The 26426-nt window shown below is 40.5% G+C and overlaps 1 protein-coding gene across 1 annotated transcript in view; it reads left to right on the top strand.

Moving 5' to 3' along the window:
• Positions 1-26426, top strand: part of LOC130112242 (syntaxin-binding protein 1-like) — a 58605-nt gene that overhangs the window by 31538 nt on the left and 641 nt on the right. The window contains exons 7-21 of the mRNA XM_056279524.1: positions 2237-2313; positions 3735-3813; positions 5543-5646; positions 7256-7404; positions 9568-9652; positions 11049-11179; positions 11291-11398; positions 11710-11770; positions 11882-11947; positions 13322-13402; positions 14399-14537; positions 16622-16731; positions 19474-19575; positions 22277-22362; positions 24486-24640. Of these exons, the coding sequence (XP_056135499.1) occupies positions 2237-2313; positions 3735-3813; positions 5543-5646; positions 7256-7404; positions 9568-9652; positions 11049-11179; positions 11291-11398; positions 11710-11770; positions 11882-11947; positions 13322-13402; positions 14399-14537; positions 16622-16731; positions 19474-19575; positions 22277-22362; positions 24486-24640 (1533 nt within the window). The remainder of the gene's footprint in view (positions 1-2236; positions 2314-3734; positions 3814-5542; positions 5647-7255; positions 7405-9567; positions 9653-11048; positions 11180-11290; positions 11399-11709; positions 11771-11881; positions 11948-13321; positions 13403-14398; positions 14538-16621; positions 16732-19473; positions 19576-22276; positions 22363-24485; positions 24641-26426) is intronic.

Here is a 26426-nt window from a genome sequence, read left to right as displayed (position 1 = left end):
TGTCTATTTATGGTGGGGGAAACCGGAGCGCCCGGAGAAAACCCACTGCAGATACAAGGAGAACATGCAAACTCAACACAGAGTACGACCTGGGAGGCCCCCCTAGGTTGGACAACCCCGGGGTTCGAACTCAGGACCTTCTTGCTGTGAGGTGACAGCGCTAACTATTGGGCCACCGTGTCGCCCAACAGATTGATTGACAGGTCGTAGCAGCTTATTGCGGAACACCTTGTAGCAATTTGTCTCACACGTCATTTTTACACTTTGATGGTTTTGCGGTTCATTGCTTTTTCGGTGTATGTTTCTATGATGAGTTTTTCACTGAAGCCGTGTGTGCAAATCAAATTTCCTTTAACGAATGGAGCAATCTGGGTTTCAGCTTCGAACCAGAACTCAAACTGCAGTGAGATAGCGATATGAGTGTAGCTCTCTAATTCTTCATTTTGACGACAACAAACATTTTTACCTTCAGCAGGGTTGTGTCGTGACTTGAAGGTCCCGTACTTGTGCTGTGCCGAGTCTTACCATCATCTAATAGCATCTCGTAATCTTGTATATTATCATGTGTGTCTTTATAATATACGTCATGTGTACTTTTACCCAAACATTTGTTTTTCTGAGGTAACCACAATTCCTCTCTCACTTATGAGGAGGATAATTGTTTGGGTTGAACAGTGTGCAGAGTTCAGTGCATTCAGTTATACTAGTTTAAACGCTCACAACTCAGGTGGCATTGTCAAAATGTACGGTAATTTATAATTGTGACATGCTGATGAAACGATATTGGAGGTGATAAAGAGTATTTATTCAATTGCATGCATGCAGTAAATCTTGTTTTTATCTGACCCAGCTGAGATGTACCTCATTTCAGTCAATCACTCAGCAAACGACCAGATTTGCTCATCAAAACACACTACTTGCACACTACTTGCATTTTCCTATTCAAATTAATTTATATATGACCAACGAATATATTTTCAGCATGAGTGGGCATCAAACATCTAATCCTGGATGTGTGTGATACCCCATTTACTGTCTGAAAAAAACAATTTGAAAATGACTGATGAGCATACCATGAGAACATTTTGAAAGTCAGTCTTCATTATTTCTTCTGCAAGCAAAGCCGAGGAAGGATTCAGGGGACATTCATGTAATAACCAGTTTGTATTTGCCTGCAGAAGCCCATATCCTTTAGTCCCTCTAGAATAACATCCCCCCACCCAAAACTTCAGGTCTTTTATTTGGACATTTAACATCCATTTACATAAAGTGTGAATGTCTTTGCAGTACTCGTGAAAGTAAATACTTTGAATTTAAGGCTGCAAATTGGCAATCAGCACATGTAAACGCAGAAGACCTAAGAGGCCTCCGTATTGTTGGCCTAATGAGGAGGCCTGCTCCTTTCATTAAGGGTGTTTTAGCTCGCTGTGTCAACATTTGCTGGAGCTGTGCAGTGGGACTTGTAATTATCTGGGCCAGTTATCTGGGCAGTCAGATCAGCTCTAAAAATAGCTTGGACGCTTAATTTCTGACAGTAATGGAACCACACTTGACTAAGAAAAATCAATGTTTTGATATTAGATGGATTCAGAAAGTATTTGGCCCGGTGGCTCTTATAATGTCCTAAGCAATGAAAATACTTTGAAGAACCACTCTCTCCTCAGGGGGAGAGATGGCTCCTTTTGAATTTCATGTCAGGGTGTTTCTCTCCAATATATTGTATGAAATATTTTAATCCTCAACCCATCAATGTTGTGTGTGTGTGTGTTATTTTATGAGTCTTGATTGTTTGCAGGCAATTTCCATGACATTGTACAGTCACATTACATTGATCAATGGATGAAAATAGAATAGGAATAGGTGCCACAACCCCCTATCCTCAGACCCTTGATTCAGATGCGGAAAAGTGTATCCAGAAACGATAACCTCAGAGATGTGTCATTGTACTGCAGTAAGCTGTGCAGAGGTGGATATTGTTTTTGGTTTCCCTTCACATTCAGTATTTTTCATTTCCATTTGTCTGCATTTGAACTCGAGATCTTCAGGTTGCCGGTCAGGCCTGCTATCATCACAGGGCCATCCTACCATCCTTGAATACCCAAAAACCTTCTCTCAGTCGTGAAAAATCATTTTCTTATGTACTGACATCCTGCATATACATTACACATTGCCTTGGCTATGTGTATATTAGGAATACTAAGTGATATGACTGTGTTTTCCTATGATTTTTTTTCAGTTGTGGAGGACATAACCAAGCGGCGTGAGCCTCTGCCCAGCATGGAGGCCATCTACTTGATCACACCGTCAGATGAGGTTAGCAATTCAGACCTTGCACAGTTATAATCAGGATTCTCACATGATCAGGGAAACCTGGAAATCTCTAGATTAGATTTTCAGTGATGGAAGACACCTTGAAAATTACAAAATTGTTCAAATGTCCTGAAAATATTATTAAGGTCATGGAATATGGTCAAGTGAGGTTATAAAATTGTATTTTGACCAGCAGAGATCCTAATATTGTTGACAATTTTTAGCTGAAAAAAGTAAAGTAAAAGTTACACAGTGGGTGGGGGTCACATTACGAAAGCTCTTTACACTGTATATTTTCCAGCCAGACACACAGTATCAGATTCTTGTTTTAAAGCTGGGGTAGGCGCCTTTGGACAAGTGAACAATTTTGACACAGTGTCCTCCAAAAAGTCCCCCTCTCTCTCTGCTTCCTCCTTCCCTACCATGACCCCTCCCTCCAAACCAGGTTCACATGTATGCCTGAGTTTGGCTGTTGTTACTGACAAAACTCATATTTTTGTTGTTAATCTGTGCATGTAAAAAAAAGTTTTTTTTTTTTAGCAAATCTCTTAGTTACTCCAACATTGATGTTGTGAGGCACTTTTGCACTTAAAAGTGAAGTACTTATTAAGATGAACGCTATTTTCAAATGAAGTGTTCCCGATTCCTGATTTTTTTTATCCACAAAAGCCATAGTGACAACAGCAAATCTGGCTGTGCAAGTGAATGATTGACATGATTGACAGGCAGTAAGACCGCCCCATCACAGAGGGCTCCTCTGATTGATTGAGGACCACCAGGCAGTGGTGGCCCTCTACCAATCAGGGGATCTCAGGAGAGATTTTGAGATCCTGAATACAGATGCAGGGTTAAACACAGAGGCTTGATTTTCTCTCAGACCTTTTGAATCACTCATAGCTATAAGAGAGATTTGACATTTTTCACAGATAACAAGGATGAAAGGATGTTGTTTACTTAAGCTTTAAGCACAACAATGTTACGGAGATTTTAGACCTTTAAAATCCTTCTTTAAGCAATTGAAAATACTTGCTAAAAGGATGAGATCAATTTATAATGCCATTTCAGTTGCTTTCATGTTGTGAATACAAATGAAAATAATATTAAAATCACTCCTCTAGTATCAACACTGACTTTGAAGGATTTTTGAAACAAGTTTATCTCCATTGGAAATAGGGAAATATCATCCCGTAAGCTGTTTGTTTCACTTGTCTTAAGAGAGGCTCCATACAAGGTTAAGTCATGTGGAGGTATTTCTTTCAGCATTGATAATCACACTGAGGTGTCATTCAACGATGCCAGCGCTCTTTAACACTTTTCAACACAGCAGTGATTAAATTCTGCCTATAATGTTGCTTTGTTGCCCCACAAACAGTTGACATGGGTTCTTTCGTTAACACAAACATCTGTCCCGTCTTTTGTCCCAGTCTGTGGAGGGTCTGATCGATGACTTCAGGGACCCCAGCACTCCGAGGTACCGAGCGGCTCACGTCTTCTTCACCGACAGTGAGTAAACTGGATTTCCTGAGGAACATCACAGAGGCCAGCCAGAGAGGCAATAAGATAGTTAAAATTCACATCCTCTTTGGCCTTCAGAATCATTTTAAATGTTTGTCTTGATAACTGACATTTGCATTAACTTGTTTAGCAGATGCTTTTATCCAAAGCGACTGACAAAAGTCAGAATTGAGCAGATGAATTTTAGTGTCACCAACCAGCATCGTAGAACGACATAGTAATGATATCATCGTAGTACTTTATGAAGTTGTAGTAGTAGTAGTACTAGCACTAGTAGTACTAGTAGTAGTCGTAGTAGTAGTAGTAGTATTAGTAGCAATACATTGGATGCATAGTAATCATATCATAGTACTACTATATGAAGTGATATTAGTACAATTGCTACATATTAATAATATAGAAGTACTATATGACATAGCGACAGGCATGGGCGCAAGTCCATGAATACTGGGATGGCATCCAGCGCTTTACCTGTGCCCCCGTCCATAGGGTTAGTGGTTGTGTCAGGAAGGGCATCCGACGTAAAATTTTGCCAAATCAATATGCAGATTGACAAGACCATACCAGATCGAACAACGGTCATTGGCACTGTGCCCTCACAGGCTCCTGGTGGAAACTGTAAAATCTGCTGTGGCGACCCCTGAAAAACAGGGAAAAAGCTGAAAGAAGGAAACTATATGACATAGCAGTGTAACTACATTTGCTACATAAAAATTAAATCTTTGTTTTACTATATGAAGTAGTAGCACTTATATACATTTGCTACATACATAGTAACCATATCATAGTATTACTACATGAAGTAGTGGTAGTATATCTGCTACATAGTAATCATATCATATAGTATTAGTACATGAAGTAGTAGCAGTAGTAGTACATCTGCTACATAGTAATCATATCATACTTGTACAATATGAAGTAGTAGTAGAAGTAAATTTTGTACATAATAATCATGTCATAGCCAAGAGTACATTTCATGTCAAGTGTATTTAGTGTAAGCATGCCTTAGATCATCAAGAGGAGGTGAATAGGAGAATCAAAGTACAAAGTAGATTTACATCGTCATTGTATAAGTCATATTGTCATAGGAGCATAACATTTCAAGTGCAAGTAGAAAAAGGCACAATAGTAGATGCAATGGTAATGGTATGTTTAAGTCAGGGTGCAATTATAACAGCTGGTACCAATTCATATTCACTGCAAAGTGCCACCAGAGACTATTTAAGGATTAAGGGAAGCCTGGAAGAGGGTATTTAATCTTAACATTTATTTGCCACATTAATGAGTGAAAAATCTGCCAAAATATTGATGTCATTTGTGTCAAAACTTAGAAACACAAAATAATTGACTATCTAATTCCTGAGAGCCTGATTGCGAGACATTGTCACTTGTTTTGAGTAAATACTTGGAACAAGTCCGACTGCATGGGAAATTACAGTGTCTCATTTCATATTGTCATTAGTTTTCTGATAAAAATAAAGCATCACGTTATGGTGAATTCACCTGCTCTGTAGTCTCAGTGATTCAGATCCAGTTTCATTCAAAACTCTGGTCCAGTCTCTGTCACAAGGCAGAAAAGACTGAACCCCCCACACAGGAACTCATTCATAATACTTTTATTCAGGATATTTTAGTGGCAGAAAATATTAGTCAGGACAAACTGTGTGTTGTTATTAGATATGTTATTTCACCATCTCTTTATCTTCAATTCTCACAGCAATCCCAGACTTGCTGTTTGGCCTGTTGACCAAATCACGCGCCTCCAAAGCCATGAAGGCCTTGACTGAGATCCATGTCGCCTTTCTGCCTTATGAATCTCAGGTAAGAGGCTGCCTGCACCTGAATCAAGAGTATGTATACCCGATGAAAATCTCTTTTGTGTGTGTGTGTGTGTGTGTGTGTGTGTGTGTGTGTGTGTGTGTGTGTGTGTGTGTGTGTGTGTGTGTGTGTGTGTGACAGAGAGAGAGAGAGAGAGAGAGAGAGAGAGAGAGAGAGAGAGAGAGAGAGAGAGAGAGAGAGAGAGAGAGAGAGAGAGAGATTTTGAGCCTATATGCATGTGACCAAAATATGACCAAGAAGGTGTCTGTCAAAAGGCACGGGACAGTTATTCATCAGGGTTGAGGGGGAATAGAGTGAGAGAATGAAGGATGATGAAAAGGAGGAGGAAGAAGGCCGACTACGTTATATGTTCCTGTTAGAATGTTCCAATTCGGCGTTAGACGTCAGTTCTCTGCTGCTGTCCTCTAGATTTAATCCTGAAGAGGTGGGAGCCCAGTTTGCTCCGTCCCTCTTCTAACCTGTCACTCCATTGGCTGTTTGGTGTGTCACTCATGTTATACAGCCAATGGGAATTGAGATGAGATGTGCGACAACAAAGGAAAGCAGATTGTTGTCATGTGATTGAGCCATCAACAGATGGGTCTGTGTGTGTATGTGTGTGTGTGTGTGTGTGTGTGTGTGTGTGTGTGTGTGTGTGTGTGTGCGCGCGCGCGCGCGTGCGTGCATGTTTTCGTTTATCTGCACTTGTTAAGACCAAATGTCCTCAAAAGATAGGAAAATCACAAACCAATTTACTAGTGGGGACATTTTTGGGGCTTTCCAAAAGGAAAAGGGTTATATCCAGGGTTATGGGTTACAGTCAGGGTTATGTTTGGTTTAGGTCAAGTATTCACTTGACCTAGACTCAGGGTTAAGGTTAGGGGTTTAATTTAGGTTTAAATTAGGGATAAAAGAGGGTTTTTTTCAGTTTATATTAAAGATATCCAATGGAATATTTTTGTCAACAAGTTAGTTTTGTTTACAGTCAAAGTTTCTCATGCATTTCCTACCACATTAAACATACACAAAAGCTTTTTTTGGAGTGTTTTAAAACGGCGTTGTTTACATTAGCTTGTGAGCTTCCTCTTCTTTTAATGGCGGTTATGGCACATTTTTGCCCCACAACTGTCGAGGTGCTGCAACAATATTTAATCAGTTTCTTTCTTTGTCCTTTTGCTTTCTCTGTCCTATACTACGGTCAGGCTTATGTTTCTTTGATTTCATGGCAGCGGTCTTGCTTCGACCAGTCGACATGTTGCTGTTGTTGTTGTTGTTTTCTTCTTCTTCTTCTTCTTCTTTCATTCTATGTCTGCAGAAATGTGTAATATATCAACCCCTAGCAACACTAGTGGTCATAAACTCCATTGGATGCCTTTAAAGTTAGGGCTATGGTGAGTGTCAGGGTTAGTTTTAGGGTACAGGTTCATTTTTGGGGTTTGGGATTGGGGGAATAGGATTTTGTATCTAACGTAATTGATTTTGTCCCCATAAGGACATACAAACAAACGTGTGTGTTTTTCCATACACTACATGATTGGAACAGACAGAGCTAAAGTGATGAGGAGGAGAATAGCGTTGTTGAGGTCTCCTCCGGTGTTGTTTGTGTCCTCAGGTGTTCTCCCTCGATAAAGTGGATGCCTTTCAGGACTTCTACAGCCCCTTCAAGGCCGACGTAAAAAACAACATGTTGGAGCGCTGTGCCGAGCAGATTGCCACACTGTGCGCCACGCTGAAGGAATACCCCGGAGTCCGATACCGAGGGTGAGACAGACAACATAGCCACCGTCTAAGAGTACTCTCCTTTTACAGAAAATGTAATCAGTTCATCTTGACATAACGTTTAGTAGGAGAGACATTTCATCACTCATCTAAGTGACCTGTTCAGTCTCAGCTGACTGCAGGTACCTCCACCCTTACACACAATACAGTGGCATAACAACCGAAACCAATGATAGGTTTCATATGCAAATTGCCGTGACCATTAACTACAGTTTCAATGGCCATGTGTACTATTCACAGAGGATTTGGGAATGTTTGCAATCACAGCATTGTAAGATGGTGACAGATGTTCTCTTAGGCTCCCCTCTTGGCTCAGGGATGGTCGTTCCCTCTTCACATAGATGGCCTCTGTGACCCCCCCCCCCTATTCAAACCAGCATTCCTCCCTATCAAGGATGTGCACATCCTCATCCTTGAAAGAGTGGCCACTGGCCTAACGATGGGTGTAGACTCTGGAGTCCTGGCCTTTACTTTCCCCAATGTACAAGTCACAGCAATCACTTAGTCACTTAGATGAGTGGTGAAACGTTTCTCTCACTAAATGTTGTGTCCAGATGAACTGATTCAACTTTCTGTGACTTCCTTACCTGGATTATTGAGCATGCATAAAAACACCCTCTTTTTACTTTTATTTCATTTATTTTCCTTTTCTTTCTTTTTTCTTGTTCTTTTTTCTTTTTCCTTCTTTATTTGTCTTTCTTTGTCTTTCTTTTTTCTTTCCTTTTCCTTTCAATATTCATTCTTTCTTTCTTTCCATTTCTCTGTAGAGTCAGAATACTGCAATAGTTTTTCAGAAATTATTTACACAACAAGCCGCTCGCCATTAGTCATTTTTTCTATCCAAATTTTGAATAAATTTCAAGTGAGTTGATGATTATGTTGATTTCAAGATGAGTTGAATTGTTGAAAAAAAATTATTCAAATAAGTTGTGTTTCCATCAGATCTGTTTAAGGGAATAAATCCCTGGTTGTAGGCCTATGTGTCCTATGTCAGATGTCCATAGTTAAACCCTCACCAGAAAGATGGACAGACTCTTTCAACAATCGATTCATATCTGACAAGATTTAAAGACTCCCTTAGCTCAGCTGATGGCCAGTTATGCTGTCTGAAGTCAAAGGCAAATGACATCGATAGAACACACACACACACACACACACACACACACACACACACACACACACACACACACACACACACACACACACACACACACACACACACACACACACACACACACACACAGAGTAAGCTCTTAACATGAATTTCAGATGAAGAAAGCAGATCATGTGATTAAATTCTGTTTACATCCCTTTTTTTTATTCAGCAAACATATTTCCATCGCAATAGATGACATTTCTTATTATCAGACAAAAAAGTTTATCTACCATCATGATCAAGTTTATCAACATCAAGTTTATCCATCCAAAAGTTTATCTGCAAATATGCCTACACCATTTTCTGGGATTTCATTCAGTATTTTCCATTTCCACCCAGGCTTCTTTATTTAGAATGACAAAATTCACATAAAAACACTTAGATGGAAACACAGTTAATGTCTACATGGCTTCGGATACTAACATGACACATTTATCTTATTCTCACAAGACAAACAGAGTCACAACAGCCCAGGAGGTTTTGTTTTGTCTCCATGATGCTGACATACGGTACCAGACTACACATGCACATTAATGAAAATCATGTCATGTAAATGGATACAGCCTCTTCCTTAAACCTAACCCAACATGTTGTGCTCCAAAACATTGAAGATCATCCAGATAATATCACCAGTCTCTTTGGTCTACAAGTTTTTGAGTTGCAATATTAAAATCTTAAAAGGAGTGGACAAGTCTTTGACATGGGCCATGGCGAGCTTTTTGGTCAGTTGTCAAAGCATGTTTATATAAAATCACAACATCCTTCCTCTTTTAAAATACTGTAGAACATCCCGTATGTTATTCAGTTCTCTGCACATTTGTAAATTAAACACGTACAGCGGCTTCCACTCAGGTTTATCTTTTTGTGTACATCGCATACCTTGTTCTTCAATTTAAAAGAAATTGTTACTTCTTCCTTGTCTTTAATTTGTTTTAAATACATCTGGGATAAAGAACTTTTTAGGATGCTTTGTCTGTATTTTGACCTAGGGAGTACAAAGATTGTGCAGTTTTGGCTCAAATGCTGCAGGAGAAGTTGGATGGCTACAAGGCTGATGACCCCACCATGGGAGAGGTAGGGCATCCATCCATCCTTCCTTCCTTCCTTCCTTCCTTCCTTCCTTCCTTCCTTCCTTCCTTCCTTCCTTCCTTCCTTCCTTCCTTCCTTCCTTCCTTCCTTCCTTCCTTCCTTCCTTCCATCTATCTATCGATCTATCGATCTATCGATCTATCTATCTATCTATTTATACATCCATCTACATATATATATATATTCATTATCTATACCACACGTGGACAGCCTGTCGGAGCACCAGGACATTTCCCGGTGGCTTGAGTGTTGTTTTGGTCTGCAGTGAACAGTCAACTTGACCAGCGATAATATAGCAAGCGGGAATGGGTTGGCAGACCTCTCAGAATCCACACATCAGGCGCGACTCTCACTCTCGCCGCAGTGTCCCCGACGTGACATCATGTCTCTCGGCGACACACATAGCAACTGTCTACCTGCTGCTCTACTGATAACATTTTAGACAAGTTACCCGGTGAAATGGATGGTCAGAAGAAAAGGAAAGGTGGAGCAGAGAGGGAGAGAATAAAAAAGAAAAAGACCCTTGCCACAGATGCAGCTATATGCTGCAAAATAAGTGACATGTTCGCCAGTGAGGGACCAGATCAGTCAAAAACACTAGCTAAAACACACACGCCCGCACACACACACACACACACACACACACACACACACACACACACACACGACTGGATATCTGGATAACTTTACTCCCAGATGAATATAGTGGCCAAATTCATCACTAGTCTGGTACCCGTTACGTCAACAAATAAGGTTAGCTTACAAATTTAGCAGTCTGGTGGTTTGTATGAACAGGGTGGCCTGGGATGGAGTCAAATTCACGGCCTGAATTATTGTTTTATTCCGCTCCTGATCTATACCCACTTAAGAGTATAGGGTTAGTTGAACTTACTTACAGTCACCAGACCGGGGTTAAATAATGTTTTGAAATAGTTCTCATTTTTTTCTGTTAGCTTTTATGGAATACCTGATATATGGGGATTTATTTCATTGACACAATTGTCTGATAAGTTGTCAGTCACAGAAATTTATTTGAAATACACATGCAAATACTTTTCCATGACTGTGTAAGTTTTCTGGTAATTTCTCATTCTCACTCACTCATCTTTGAAAAATGAGTTTTTGAAAAAAAAGATTAATTCAAAAATGAGCCATCCACCATTTAATTGAAGAGACACCACTTATTCAGCACTCGATAGTGAAACATTAAAATGCACGAGGCTGCTTTTTTAAGAATCGCCGGTATCACAGCTTAATTTAACAACACAATGACTCCAGATTTCCCCCACATGTGCCGAATGACAATTAGCCACATCTAATTAACATCTATTTGGAATTAAACTTATCACCTCTTTTTTTTTTTACTGCTTCATGCATCCAGGGTCCAGACAAGTCTCGTACTCAGTTGTTGATCCTGGACCGCGGTTTTGACCCCGTGTCTCCTCTCCTTCACGAGCTCACCTTGCAGGCCATGGGCTATGACTTGCTGGGCATCGAGAATGATGTCTACAAGTAAGTGACCTTGAATTGCCGCAGCACTTCTGACAGCCGTCATGAGTCACCTAACACAGACACACTCACTGACCCCCCCCCCCTCTCTCGCTCTCTCTTTCTCTCTCTTAGGTTTGAGACCAGTGGGATGGGGGAAGTGAGGATGAAGGAGGTGTTGCTGGATGAGGATGATGATCTGTGGTTGACTCTGAGACACAAACACATTGCCGAGGTGTCAACGTGAGTGACGTGCACAAACAGACAGTGTTGGGGAGTACGACATGTGGATAAACTAGTTCCCAAATACCACTACTACATGTACTACATGTACAGTAAATCCACCCATTCAATTACATTCTGCAGCCATTTCCTGGTAGTTGAACTGTACTTAAGTACAATACTTGAGTAAAAATACTTAAGTACTGCCCATCACTAAATATCAATGACCCGCGCTCCGTGCCTGCCGCAAATGTTGGCTCTTATATTGTGAGAAACAGCCGCCCTTTCAGTCTCTCCTTTAGTTTGTTTGTCTTTTTCTGTCATTCATACAGGGCCGTGACCCGCTCTCTGAAAGAATTCTCCGCCAGCAAAAAGATGAACACTGGTGAAAAGGTAGAGGACACACGGCTCTGGTTTCTGGTTCATTTACACTGTCAAACTTCTCAGCCACCGTTCACAAAGTCATGTTTTGCTAAATCTGCATTGTTCAATGGTTTCTCTCAGACCACCATGAAGGAACTGTCTCAAATGCTGAAGAAGATGCCTCAGTATCAGAAGGAGCTCAGTAAGGTAGGAGGGGACATGTTGTGTATCTTCAAGCACCAACGCCTGAGGTGTGTTTCTTTGTATTGATCTGTGACATCCTCGAACTTTTTGGTGAACGCCTTATCCATAGCATCTGTACAGCAACACGAGGTCCTACATAATGGAGGATCCTGATGGGGATGAAAATCTCATTGTCAGTGAACTGCTGCTCTTGATGGACATTAAAGGGAAACAATCCTGATTTTCATCATTATCTCTATACATGTAGATATGTATCTATATCCCTAATGTGTGATGATGACCATCCATTAGCAGCCATACTACTGAGCAGTCTTCTATGTATCTCTGAAATGCTGATGATATTGTGAGAAAAAAGTGGCTGTCAATCCATGAATGTGAAAATATACTTGCTGGTTGGTAGATAGGCTCCATTGTATAAGAAAATATGAATAACAACATTACAGACAGCTCACATTTATGTTTTAAGAGTTAAAATGATGCTTCTATCCATGACAAGTTATAATAAGGACAATAGAACAAGCTCAATTCCTGAAAGGGTGCAAAATTAAGTGTAGAAACCCCTAGATTATTTCATGCATACATTTTCCTGTGGTCAGAAAAATGTATTAATGCAGTAGCGAAAGTGCTAAAGAAATAAGAGCCAAGGGTCACTACATATTTACCCGGTCAAACCTCCATATGTATCCCAGGGCTTCATATGTTGATTGAGTTTGAAGGGAAGACTTTGGCTGGTGTTCAGTATGAGGTATGCTGACAGTAGTCGCTCGTATTACTGTCACCCAGACCAAATCGATCTGAAGCTGAAGGTTATGTACAATAAAAAACACCAAATATGAAATGCGAGTGGGTTTCTATTCTGACGCTATATTGATAGCAAGTGGAAATTAGCTGACCTGGTAGTCATCAAATCAATGATTTTCAAGCTTTTTAAAAAAGAAAATTGTCCTTTTCAGTCACATTCCTTTGCAGTAGCATGAAGGAGATTGTGTTACTGGTTGCTGTCTCATAATGATACTTTCAGTAACCTTTTTCTATGGATGTGTATTTACCTGATTTTAATGTTCTTCATGAGCTTTCATAAACTATTCTTACCATTCTTTTACTATACAGGTTTGTATCATAACAGTCTGTAAATCACTTTGTAATTTGTTTTCAGTAAATTGATATTTTAATTGATTGATTGATTGATTGATTGATTGATTGATTGATTGATTGATTGGCTTTATTATCCACCTTAGAGGAAATTTGCCTTTGGCTTCTCCCAAAGTTCAGCAAAAGTACAAACATTACACATAGCACAACACAAATAACAGTTATTATTATTATGATCATTAATATTATTTTGACAGTAACTGTGTCTGTTGTCTCTGATGGCAGTATTCTACTCACCTCCACCTGGCTGAGGACTGTATGAATCGCTACCAGGGAACCGTGGACAAGCTTTGTCGTGTTGAGCAGGTAAGGCCGCTAGTTACTTTCGTTAGGTCGGTGACATCATTCAAAAAAGACAGTCAGCGTTTCACACAATTTCACATTTATTAAAATTGTGAAATTGTTTAATTAGAATCATTAAAATAAAAAAAACCACAATTTTTCAAGCCTGTACCTATACTTGTGTATCTTGCATTTCAGAGACTTTTGACTTTTACTCCACTATATTTCAAAGCAAATATCTTTTTTTTTTATTCCACTACATTTCTAACACAGTCACCTTGCTTTAGTTTAAAAAAAAAAATCAGGATTTATTTTCATAATTATCAAAAGCAAGAGGAACCAATCCACTGAACCAATCAGACAGTTCATTAAAATGGTCTGACAGAAGAATTAAATCTACAATTTGATCATTACTTTTACATTTTTTAGCAATATTTTCTTTTGCCTCATTGCAGTTCAGTGTTTAGGTCAACTTGGAGGGAAACATCTCATTCTGATTTATAGACTTTAATGTTCACGGTTGGAAATTTGGTTTGCGTGACTAAATCTTGGTTACATTGGATGAAAATAAAAATTAGGGACTGGATATGTCAAACATCTAAAAATTCTGCTGATTGAGCATTGCTCACCAATAATTCATTATATCCATCTCCTTTTAATTTGCAATACCACCTTTGATATTTTATTTTATTTATTTTTTTTGCTTTGATTTGTAAATTGTAGCACTCATCTATAGAAAAAGAGGTTCGGTAGTCATATTTTAAGCCATATTATTGCTACTGTCATATCAGGGTGATTTATATGACAAGTACTTTAAATTTTAATCCTTTAGGTACATTTAAGAGCACATACTTATAGTACCTTTCTCCTTAACTACTTTTACTTAAGTAGAAGTGTCAGTACGGTACTTTAACTTTTACTAGAGTGAAGTTGTGTCAGGGTATTTGTACTTAAGTCAAAGGGCCTGAGTATTTCTTCCACCATTGTTTATCTCGTTCCCTGTTCCTACATGGCTCTTAGGACCTGGCAATGGGTACGGATGCAGAGGGAGAGAAGATTAAGGATCCCATGAGGTTAATCGTTCCCATTCTCCTGGATGCCAACGTCACCGTTTTTGACAAGATCCGTATCATCCTCCTCTACATCTTCCTTAAGAACGGTGAATGTCCTCTCTTTCATCTGAGCTGGTCTGTAGTCCATTATGTTACACAGCAGCATCTCAGAAACAGAAAAAAACAAAACCATTCTCTGTCGAAAAGAGAAAAGCGCTTGCTTAGAAACCTTCAGTGTCGAAACAGAATTGTCCTTTTTTTTGGTACGCGGATGAACCATTCTTTTCTCATTTCTTTCTTTGGGGTTTTTCTTCATTGTTTTCCATTTGCATTGTATACCTCTGTGGGGTCGTTCTCCTTTTCTTGGCAGTGTGTGGGTTTCTTCTGTTATGATAAAATCGGTATCATGCAGGAACATTTTCTAAACTTACTCCTAGATTTGTTCTTAAGAGAAATGGATTAAGAGATTCACAAGACTCTCTAAACTGCCTAAATTTGTTCTTACATTTGAAATATTGAATTCCAGGGCATTTGGGTAGTGTAGTGGTCTATTTCGTTGCCTACCAACATGGGGATTGCCGGTTCAAATCCCCGCGTTACCTCCAGCTTGGTCGGCGTCCCTGCAGACACAAATGGCTGCACTAGTGCCTCCTCTGGTCGTTCAGGGCGCCTGTTCGGGAGGGAGGGGGAACTGGGAATAGCGTGATCCTCCCACGTGCTACGTCCCCCTGGTGAAACTCCTCACTGTCAGGTGAAAAGAAGCAGCTGGTGACTCCACATGTATTGGAGGAGACGTGGTAGTCTGCTGCCCTCCCCGGATCGGCAGAGGGGTGGAGCAGTGATTGGGACGGCTCGGGAGGGTGGGGTAATTGGCCGGATACTATTGGGAAGAAAAAGGGGGAAAAAAAATCCAAAAAATAAAATATTGAATACTGCTGGAGGTTAGCATCATCGATACGTCAGAAAGATCATATATTGACAGCTGATTTACAGTGTTGCGTACAAAATAAGCTAAACACAGATTTGGAGGAATCTGAACAGCTGATAAGTGCTGCCAAAAAAAGAGCTGAAAACAAAAAACAACATTATGAGATCACAAATCAAAGTGTCTCTTTCAGAACTGAAATCTGAATATAAAAACCTTAATCATGAAAATACATTCGGATGTTTTCAATGCTGGTACGTTCCACCGGTTCTAGTTATGTGAGATTATGGTGTATGGGACTTTTATGGTACTTTGTCTGTATTCAATAGGTTTGATTTACATTGATTCTCCTATTTGCACCATTATTACCTTATCACAGGTCTGCAAAGGATTTTCTAATGACTGAGAAAAGGAAAATAGATATCAAGAGAGGGTTCAGTTCATCAGAGCCATACATATAATTTCTACTACAGGTTACAGCATATCTTAAAATAATCTAAATATGAATATACAATAATTTTACGATGTCCTATACTGGTAAAGGCTTGTTTTATGCTCTCCAACATTAAAAACAAGTCTTCCCATGAGGTACACTGAGGATTTATTGACATCTCTCTCTTAGGAAGAAGGTTGAAGTTTAGCACATTATATAGTGTTTTGGAGCTCATGTTGATGATGCTGCTATTTATCTGGACTTGGTTTTGAAGAATACCCCATGGCAGTTCTGAATCTGTGGTGCAATGTAAAAAAAAAAGAAAAAAAAGTCAAATCCTAATTCATTCAGTTTGGGTACTTTTCTCAGATGTGAAAAAGTTTGGCAGTGTGGATTGTTAGATTCACTAATTTTCAATTCATTTTCACTAGTTTTAAGAATTGTTTTGAAAAAAGTTACTCTTTTGAACAAACGTCCATAGCTTGTTCATGATTATGCCACTCCTTTGAAATTAAATGATTGAAAGACAGCATAAAATGAAAATAGTGAAATTACTTCGCCCGCTGACTGACCATACAATGTATTCAACTCATCCTAAAAACCATAAACTATGATAATGGGGCTGCATGAATGGGACTTTACACATAAATGTGCATCCTTTAATGCATGTGAAAAGCATGTGTTCACTGATGTGTGTTGCATGTTTGGCTTGACTGCACATATTGCACATGTATGTGTGCATGTCTTTGCTTGTGTGTGTGTGTGTGTGTGTGTGTGTGTGTGTGTGTGTGTGTGTGTGTGTGTGTGTGTGTGTGTGTGTGTGTGTGAGTCAGGTGTGACAGAAGAGAACCTGTGTAAGCTCCTTCAGCATGCCAATGTACCACCGGAGGACAGTGACATCATCTCCAATATGGCCCACATGGGTGTGCCCATTATCTCAGAGGTGAGCACCTTCCTCCCAGAGCCAGCTATCCAATGTTGTAGAAGGAAAGTCCATCAGATGAATTCTATATCAATGTTTGAACCCAACCTTGATGCATGCGTGTCTTCTCAAAAATGAGCATGTTTAAAAACGTACTTCATTCATTCATCTTCAGCTGCTTCTCTGGGGTAGGGTCGCGGTGGCAGCAAGCTAAGTAGGGCCCTCCAGATGTCCCTCTCCCTAGCAACGCCCTCCAGCTCCTCCTGGGGGATCCCAAGGCATTCCCAGGCCAGACTGGACATGTAGTCCCTCCAGCGATTTCTGGGTCTACCCTGGGATCTCCTCCCAATTGGCTGTGCCTGGTAAACCTCCAAAGCAAGGTGCCCAGGAGGCATCCTAATCAGATGCCTGAACCACCTCAACTGGCTCCTTTCGACATGAAGGAGCAGTGGCTCTACTCTGAGCTTCCTCCAGATGTCCGAGCTCCTCACCCTATCTCTAAGGCTGAGCCCAGACACCCTACGGAGGAAACTCATTTCAGCCGCTTGTATCCACGATCTCACCCTTTCAGTCACTACCCAAAGCTCATGACCATAGGTGAGGGTTGGAACGAAGATTGACTGGTAAATTGAGAGCTTTACCCTCCGGCTTAGCTCCCTCTTCACCACAACAGTTCGGTACAACGTCCGCATTACAGCGGATGCTGCACCAATCCGCCTGTCAATCTCCCGCTCCATCCTACCCTCACTCTTGAACAAGACCCCGAGATACTTGAACTCTTTCACTTGAGGCAACAACTCATCCCCAACCCGGAGGGAGCAATCCACCACATTCCGGTAGAGAACCATGGCCTCAGACTGGGAGGTGCTAACTCTCATCCCGGCCATTTCACACTCAGATGCAAAAAGCCCCAGTGCGCACTGGAGGTCGCGTTCTGATGAAGCCAACAAAACCACATCATCTGCGAAGAGCAGAGATGCAATTCTGAGGTTCCCAAAATGGACACATTCCTCACCTTGGCCGTGCCTTGAGATCCTGTCCATGAATATCACAAAATGAATCAGAGACAAGGGACAACCTTGGCGGAGTCCGACACCCACCGGAAACGTGTTTGACTTTGTGTCAAGAATGTGAACACAGCTCTCTTTGGTTATACAAGGACCAGATGGCTTATAGCAACTGCCCCGATACCCCATACTCCTGCAGTACCCCCCACAGAGTGCCCCCGGGGTACATGGTTGTAAGCCTTCTCCAAGACCACAATACACATGTTGACTGGCTGGTCTACCCATGCCCCCCTCAGCACTTCCGCAAGGGTAAAGAGTTGGTCCGTTGTTCCACGGCCAGGACGGAATCCGCATTGTTCCTCCTGGATGTGAGGTTCGACAATCGGTCGGAGCCTCTTTTCCAGCACCCTAGAGTAGATTTCCCAGGGAGACTGAGCAATGCGATGCCCCGATAATTGGAGCTCACTTGTTTCACTTTCCACAAATTAGTGGAAGTGGAGCATGTCCTAATTGCACCCTACATGTGCCGTTAACAAAAAATTAGAAAAAAGATGAGTTTATAACGTCATGCAGATTCATCCCATTACTCTCTTACGGGCAAGTCTTAATGTTCAGTTCTGATTTTTTTGCTTGGATCCAATCATTTTTGCTTTGACTGTTCACATTCATATTTGTACCTGAACAGTCTCTGACATCTGAGTGAATAGACCTCTGCCCTGGTGTAAAATCCTGCCTGGTGTACTTGCTCCACCCATGTACTTAACCAGCTGATTCAAATCCATACCACTTTCGAGCTAGGTGGGGGAAATAAGTTAGTTCATTCAGCTTGTTTAGTACATGGGTGGTGCAAATACAAGGTTAGGACTTTCACTTTCTGGACTTGGTTTTTACACTTTTGCCTGAAAGGACCCACATGCGCACATTTACAATAACAAATAACATCATGTGTTTGACTCATGCATATGAATAAGAACAACAAAAAAAACAGCATTTTTTCGACAGTCTTTCAGAAATCAATGAAATAGTGGTGCAATTGAGACATTTAATTTTATGTTTACAGTGAAGTCACATTCTTCAAACATTGCATGACTGTGATACATTCCCTTGAGCTTCACTTGAATGGAAGCATCTCCCCAAATGTCAGTCATATTTTACATTTCTTCCTCTGTCCACTGAGTCCTGTTGCTGCTGTTATCCTCCTTTTGTTTTAAGGGAGCCACTGTCTACAATGAATGATGACAACAGTGGAAAAAAACCACATGAAAAAGATATCCATGTTAGGGTTGATACTCGTGTCAACCATAACCAAAGCAATGGGAAGATACCCTGACCAAGGCAATGGGAAGAAATAACAAGTTGTTCCCTGGGTGCTGCACGGCGATTGCCCACTGCTCCTAGCTACACAGCTAGGATGGGTTAAATGCAGAGAGTCAATTTCATTTGTATGTATGTACAAAATGACTAATGGAGTATTCTATTCTATTCTATTCTATGACAGTTCTCATGGCATTCACATGGCCACAGATCGGATATGAATCTGATCTAGAACCACATATGAAAGTAGTTCAAATCGGAAATATCAGGTTTTTGTGTTCATACATGATCAGAATAAATCAGATCTGCCGCATGAAGGCAAAAAAAAGAAAAAGAAAAAAGGAATTGGATCACCTTTAGTGTGAACGTTGAGTTGACCATTTTACACATAAATAAGGAAACCACAAGTCGCATATGATCGATCGGTTCCCTGTCCCCTCAGGGCATGGCCAAGAAGCCAAAGAAGCCTGAGCGCAAGGAGAGAATCAGCGAGCAGACGTACCAGCTCTCCCGGTGGACTCCACTCATCAAGGATATCATGGAGGTACGTGTAATCATGTAATCTACAAAATTACTGTGCTGCCACAGTCTTCTGCTGTAATTATTATTATTAATGGAGGAATCCATGGGTGCATTTAGAGATCAATTATTGGCATAAGCCTGGAAAGGATTATATGAGGAGGAGGATGTCGACAAAGCGTATGAAACATTGCTAAAGGCATTCAAATCATTATATGGCAAGAACTTTCCAATAAAACGATACAGCAGAAAACAAAATTATAGACCCCTTATCACATGATGTAAAAGCTGCGTTGTAAACCAGATGCACGCACAGAACGTGTGGCAAAGCATGGCCGAGAAACAACATGTGAACCTATGAAACTCACTGTTGGAAGCGCATAAAACTTAAAATTAAATGGAGAAAAGTTCGAAATTTGATAAAATGTTTATCGCAATGAAGTTCAATAAAGACTTCTCAGTGAAGACTTCTTCTCAATAAAGACTCTCAATGAAGCTCAATAAAGACTTCAGTGTTTGCTCGATGATGGCTTCTGTACAGTCAATAATGCAAACACAGTCTCTGTATTTTCTTTTAAATGCGTTAGGTAAATTCAGGCGAATTTCAGCTCTACCAGGCCAGATAATGAGATTGTACAGGGCTGAGGCTATTCCTGGTAAACAGGAATGATACATTTTGGACACTATAGTCGTTGTCAAGTCATAGCAATAGGCAATGTCCTTGTTTAATAAGCCAAGTCTCAGTTTCATCAAAATTATGAGCACATGGTCCTTAACTGATAATCTATTGAGGCATTTCTTTATGCCTGTTACTCGGTTTATCACCCACCCAAAGAAACAATGACAGATGTGCTAATCCAGTGAAGAATTTCACTGCATTTGATTGCTTGAGAAGTTGGAACCCAAACATCTTGTCTTGCAGTTTGGCATTCTCCTCCATCAGTTTATAAATTTCCCTATTTATCGCCATCAATTCTGCATCAAGTTGAGATATCTTGTTCTTCAAATATGTAATTTCCTTACTTAAGTCACAATCACACTGTACACCAATACAATTGCACGACATGTTCTCTTCAGTTACCTCAGAAAATGTGACACCACTGAAGGGACTGTCGGGTTCATTGTCATTTTGGTTTGAAGCTTCCAAAGACTTCTCTCTTTTTGTTTGTATTACTTTGTATCGTGCCTGCCTTTTTATCTTCCTCCCAACTATAGCTTTGTTCTGTGCAGTTGTGTGTTTAAACACACTTGGAATCCAGTCTGGGTTCTCTGGATCATCTGATCCCTCCACTGAAAAATGAAGGAAACTTTTAAATCAAGTTGAACAATGATGTCGTTTATTTCTACCTTTGTCATATGTCTCCAGTAGAAAGTTGAATTGTTTGTACGGTTATGAGAGCGAGGCTGGAGTCAAATTATGACCTCAAACATCATGACACAAGAAAGCTGATGGAATCGTTGTCAAACTTGAGGAAGGCTAAATAAATGCTCACGTACATATGATGATAGACTATGTTAATATAGAAAGAGGAAATGACAATACATTTCTGGGTGCAATATTAGACCACAAAATCTGCTGGAAACTTCCTATATTATAGGAGGGTTTGGAAACCTCCTATTATAGGAGATTTTGTGTACAACGCTTTATGATTCAAGATAGGCCTTCCAACTTTGCTCCTACATATGTTATAGGTCCTATAACATATGTAGGAGCAAAGTTGGTGAGGATTGTTGCAGTTCAGGGAAAAACAATGCACATCCTGAATCATAAAACGTTGTACACTCTGTATTGTTCCCTTGTATTACCGTATCTAAATTAATGTGTGGAAATATGGGGTAACACAAGCACCATACAACCATTATGCATACTACAAAAAAGCCATAAGGATAGTATACAATGTAGGATTTCGTGAACACACTAACATACTGTTTTTAAACACACATGCTTTGAAATTCATAGATCTGGTAGAACTCAAGACTACACAAATAATGTATAATGTAAAAAGCAAGGCATAATTTACTTCCTGGGAATATTAAAAAAAAAGTTCCTAGACGGGGGTGAGTATAGGGTGACTTTGTGGAATGGTCTTGATGTAGAACACAAGCAGAATAAAAATATTTAACAGTTTAAGAGGATGTACAAAAAAATGATTTCTGAGAGGTACAGTGATGAGGAAGGGGCCTTGTTTGTCCCAAAAAGATGGTGTGCTGATGATGATGATAATGCTATTGTTTCCAGTGTTCTTTCTGTGAATGTTGGGACATGCCTGATGGGCACCTGTACATTGATTCTGTATGTATAATGTGAGTGAACATTGAGGTAATTATTTAAGTTGTGTATGATCGACACTGTGATGGATAGTAGGACTTGTCATGAGAAACTTCATGTACATTGATTAAATAGAGAATAGTAGGACCAGATAAGTGATTTACTTCTTTCTACTCCTTTTCAGACAGGTAATATTTATTTGGTTGTTTATTGAGATTTTGTTGTATAGGTTTACTATTTATTTTATCTATTGCTTTGTTTATGTTCTTATATATACATTTATATACACACATATATACTATACATATTTTTTTTCTTAATGTTCAAAATAAACTACACTAAACTAAACTTAACAGTTATCATTTTCTATGAGAGCTGGCAGTTTATGATTATTTTGCAAATCAAAACGTGTTCCACTGCCTCAAAATAACAAAACCTCAATTATGTCTTCTCACAGGATGCAATTGAAGATAAGCTTGATCCAAAGCAGTACCCATACATTTCCCAGCGACAAGTATCTTCCAAATCAAGTGCTCCATCAAGGTATGGATTTTCTCTCATATACCCCCGTGTGTATATATATGTACATAGTATATAAAAAATCTCCCTCTCACCCTTTTTTGGGTGGTGTGTGTCTTCCTCAAGCTCTGGTCCTCTGGCAGAGGCCTGGGAGTTCGAGGGTTCTGCGCAGCATCTTAGCTGTTCCTAGGACCACACTTTTCTGGACAGAGACCTCAGATGTTGTTCCTGGAATCTGCTGGAGCCACTCTCCTAATTTTGGGGTCATAGCCACTAGTGCTCCTATTACCACTGGGACTACTGTGGATTTCACCTTCCACATCCGATCTAGTTCTTCCCTCAGCCCTTGGTATTTCTCTAGCTTCTCATGCTCTTTCCTCCTGATGTTGCTGTCACTCGGGATAGCTACATCGATCACGACTGCTGTCTTTTGTTCCTTGTCAACCGCCACAATGTCTGGTTGGTTAGCCAGCACCTGCTTGTCAGTTTGAAACATGAAGTCCCAGCAGGATCTTAGTTCTGCCATTCTCAACCACCTTTGGCGGTGTCTCCCATTTGGAGTTGGGACTTCCAGTCTGTATTAAGTGTGGATGTTCCTGTACACTATCCCAGCCACTTGGTTATGCCTTTCAGTGTTCGCTTTCCCAGCTAGCATTTTACACCCTGCTTCTAAGTGCTGGACTGTCTCCGGGGCATCTTTGCACAGCCTGCATCTTGGGTCTTGTCTGGTGTGGTAGACACCTGCTTCAACCGATCTGGTTCTGAGTGCCTGTTCTTGTGCAGCTATGATCAGAGCCTTTGTGCTGTCCTTCAGTCCAGCCTTTTTTAGCCACTGGTAGTATTTCTCGATATTAGCTACGTCTTCTATCTGTCGATGGTACAGCCCATGGAGGGGCTTGATCTTCCATGATACCTCCTCGTCTTCTTCCTCCGCACTCTCTGTCTTCTGCTGCCTGAGAAATTCATTCAGCAGTTCATCCTGGGGGGCCCTCTTTGTGATTTACTCATGGATGTTCCTTGTTTCATTCTGGATAGTGGCTCTGACACTAATTAACCCTCGGCCCCCCTCTTTTTGCTTATCATACAGTCTCAGACTGCTGGAATTCAGGTGAAACCCTCCGTGAATTGTGAGAGGTTTCTGTGTCCTGATATCTGTGGCCTTTATCTCCTCCTTTGGCCATCTTATTATTCAATCTGGGTATCTGATGACTGGTAGAGCATATGTGTTGATGCTTTGGATCCCCAAAGGAGTTGAATCAAGTGCAACTGGACTTGGTATATATCCGTGAAGACGTTTCGCCTCTCATCCAAGAGGCTTCCTCAGTTCGTGCCTTTCTGACTAGCTTCTAGTCAGAAAGGCACGAACTGAGGAAGCCTCTTGGATGCCTTTCTGACTAGCTTCTAGTCAGAAAGGCACGAACTGAGGAAGCCTCTTGGATGAGAGGCGAAACGTCTTCATGGATATATACCAAGTCCAGTTGCACTTGATTCAACTCCTTTGGATAACCATGACCTGGATGAATGAGAACATTCACAGACATGCTTTGGATCTTATTCTTCCCATTGAGCTGACTTGTCAGGACCTGCCTCACTCTCTGGAGGTATTTGGCTATAGCTGACCTCCTTGCTTCCTCCTCATGGTATCCATTTGCCCGTGGAATACCCAGGTACTTGTAACTGTCCTGTATGTCTGTTATATCTATCTATCTATCTATCTATCTATCTATCTATCTGTCTGTCTGTCTGTCTGTCTGTCTGTCTGTCTGTCTGTCTGTCTGTCTGTCTGTCCGTCCGTCCGTCCGTCCGTCCGTCCGTCCGTCTGTCTATAAGTAACATATGTATATTGTAATATGTATAGATAATGGTCTGTACATATAATACTTAACTTTACTTAGTATGCTGTGTGTCACCCAGTTCAAATTAAGTGTTTCCATTTCATACTTAGTAAACCAGCATTTCTTATCAGCCCTGTTGCTTAATTTAATCATTAGCTAATTTAGTATTTGACCATTAAAATGTATCAATTTTTCTTCTTTACAAAAGAGAATTTCAGTACATTGTAATAAATTGTTCATTGATCTAAGTATTTTGTTGTTTTTTTCTTATGATGAATGCTAATCGATTTATATTGATTTCCCTCGTTGCAGTGCCCGCTATGGTAACTGGCACAAGAACAAGAGCCCCACGGAGATGAAGACAGGACCGAGGATCATCGTCTTCATCATTGGAGGAATGACCCACAGTGAAATGCGCTGTGTTTATGAAGTCACCCAAGCCAATGGCAAGTGGGAGGCCCTTATTGGTGAGTAGAAAGTTCAATAATTCCCTCATTTCATTCCAAAGAGTTAATAATCATATACAAATAATCTCTACTTCAGTGCCATGTATATACAGTGGCTTGCAAAAGTATTCATACCCCTTGAACTTTTCCACATTTTGTCACGTTACGACCACAAACATAAATATATTTTATTGGAATTTTATGTGAAAGACCAACACAAAGTGGCACACAACTGTGGAGTACAAAGAAAATTACATATGATTTAAAAACATTTTTACAAATAAAAAAATGAGGAGTGCGATGTGCAAAAGTATTCAGCCCCCTTTCCTCTGAGTGCAGCCAATTGCCTTCAGAAGTTGCCTGATGATTGCTGAATGATCGAATGTTGACCTACTGACTAAATAGAGTCAACCTGTGTGTAATCTAATCTCAGTACAAATACAGCTGTTCTGTGACGGCCTCAGAGGTTTGTTAAGAGAATATCGGGGAGCAAACAGCATCATGAAGTCCAAGGAACACACCAGACAGGTCAGGGATAAAGTTGTGGAGAAGTTTAAAGCAGGGTTAGGCTATAAAAAGATTTCCCAAGCTTTGAACATCTCACGGAGCACCGTTCAATCCATCATCCGGAAATGGAAAGAGTATGGCACAACTGCAAACCTACCAAGACACGGCCGTCCACCTAAACTTACAGGCCGAACAAGGACAGCACTGATCAGAGATGCAGCCAAGAGGCCTGTGGTGACTCTGGACGAACTGCAGAGATCCACAGCTCAGGTGGGGGAATCTGTCCACGGGACAACTATTGGTCCTGCACTGCACAAATCTGGCCTTTATGGAAGCGTGGCAAGAAGAAAGCCATTGTTAAAAGAAAACCATAAGAAGTCCCATTTGCAGTTTGCCAGAAGCCATGTGGGGGACACAGCAAACATGTGGAAGAAGGTGCTCTGGTCAGATGAGACCAAAATTGAACTTTTTGGCCTGAATGCAAAACGCTATGTGTGGCGGAAAACTAACACTGCACATCACTCTGAACACACCATCATCCCCACTGTCAAACATGGTGGTGGCAGCATCATGCTCTGGGGGTGCTTCTCTTCAGCAGGGACAGGGAAGATGGTCAGAGTTGATGGGAAGATGGATGGAGCCAAATACAGGGCAATCTTGGAAGAAAACCTGTTGGAGTCTGCAAAAGACTTGAGACTGGGGCGGAGGTTCACCTTCCAGCAGGACAATGACCCTAAACATAAAGCCAGGGCTACAATGGAATGGTTTAAAACAAAACATATTCATATGTTAGAATGGCCCAGTCAAAGTCCAGACCTAAATCCAATTGAGAATCTGTGGCAAGATCTGAAAACTGCCGTTCACAAACGCTCTCCATCTAATCTGACTGAGCTTGAGCTATTTTGAAAAGAAGAATGGGCAAAAATTTCAGTCTCTAGATGTGCAAAGCTGGTAGAGACATACCCCAAAAGACTTGCAGCTGTAGTTGCAGCAAAAGGCGGTTCCACAAAGTATTGACTCAGGGGGGCTGAATACTTTTGCACACTGCACTTTTCAGTTTGTTATTTGTAAAAAAAAATTTTTAAATCATGTATAATTTTCTTTGTACTTCACAATTGTGTGCCACTTTGTGTTGGTCTTTCACATAAAATTCCAATAAAATATATTTATGTTTGTGGTCAAAATGTGACAAAATGTGGAAAAGTTCAAGGGGTATGAATACTTTTGCAAGCCACTGTATATCTATAAATTTATTTTCCTCGCTAACATGAATTGACAACATTATGGTATGAAGCAATAA

This window comes from Lampris incognitus, chromosome 1 (genome assembly GCF_029633865.1).
Source record: "Lampris incognitus isolate fLamInc1 chromosome 1, fLamInc1.hap2, whole genome shotgun sequence".
NCBI lineage: Eukaryota > Metazoa > Chordata > Actinopteri > Lampriformes > Lampridae > Lampris > Lampris incognitus.
Note: the sequence above shows the minus strand (reverse complement) of the source record. Positions and strands in the feature narration are given on the sequence as shown.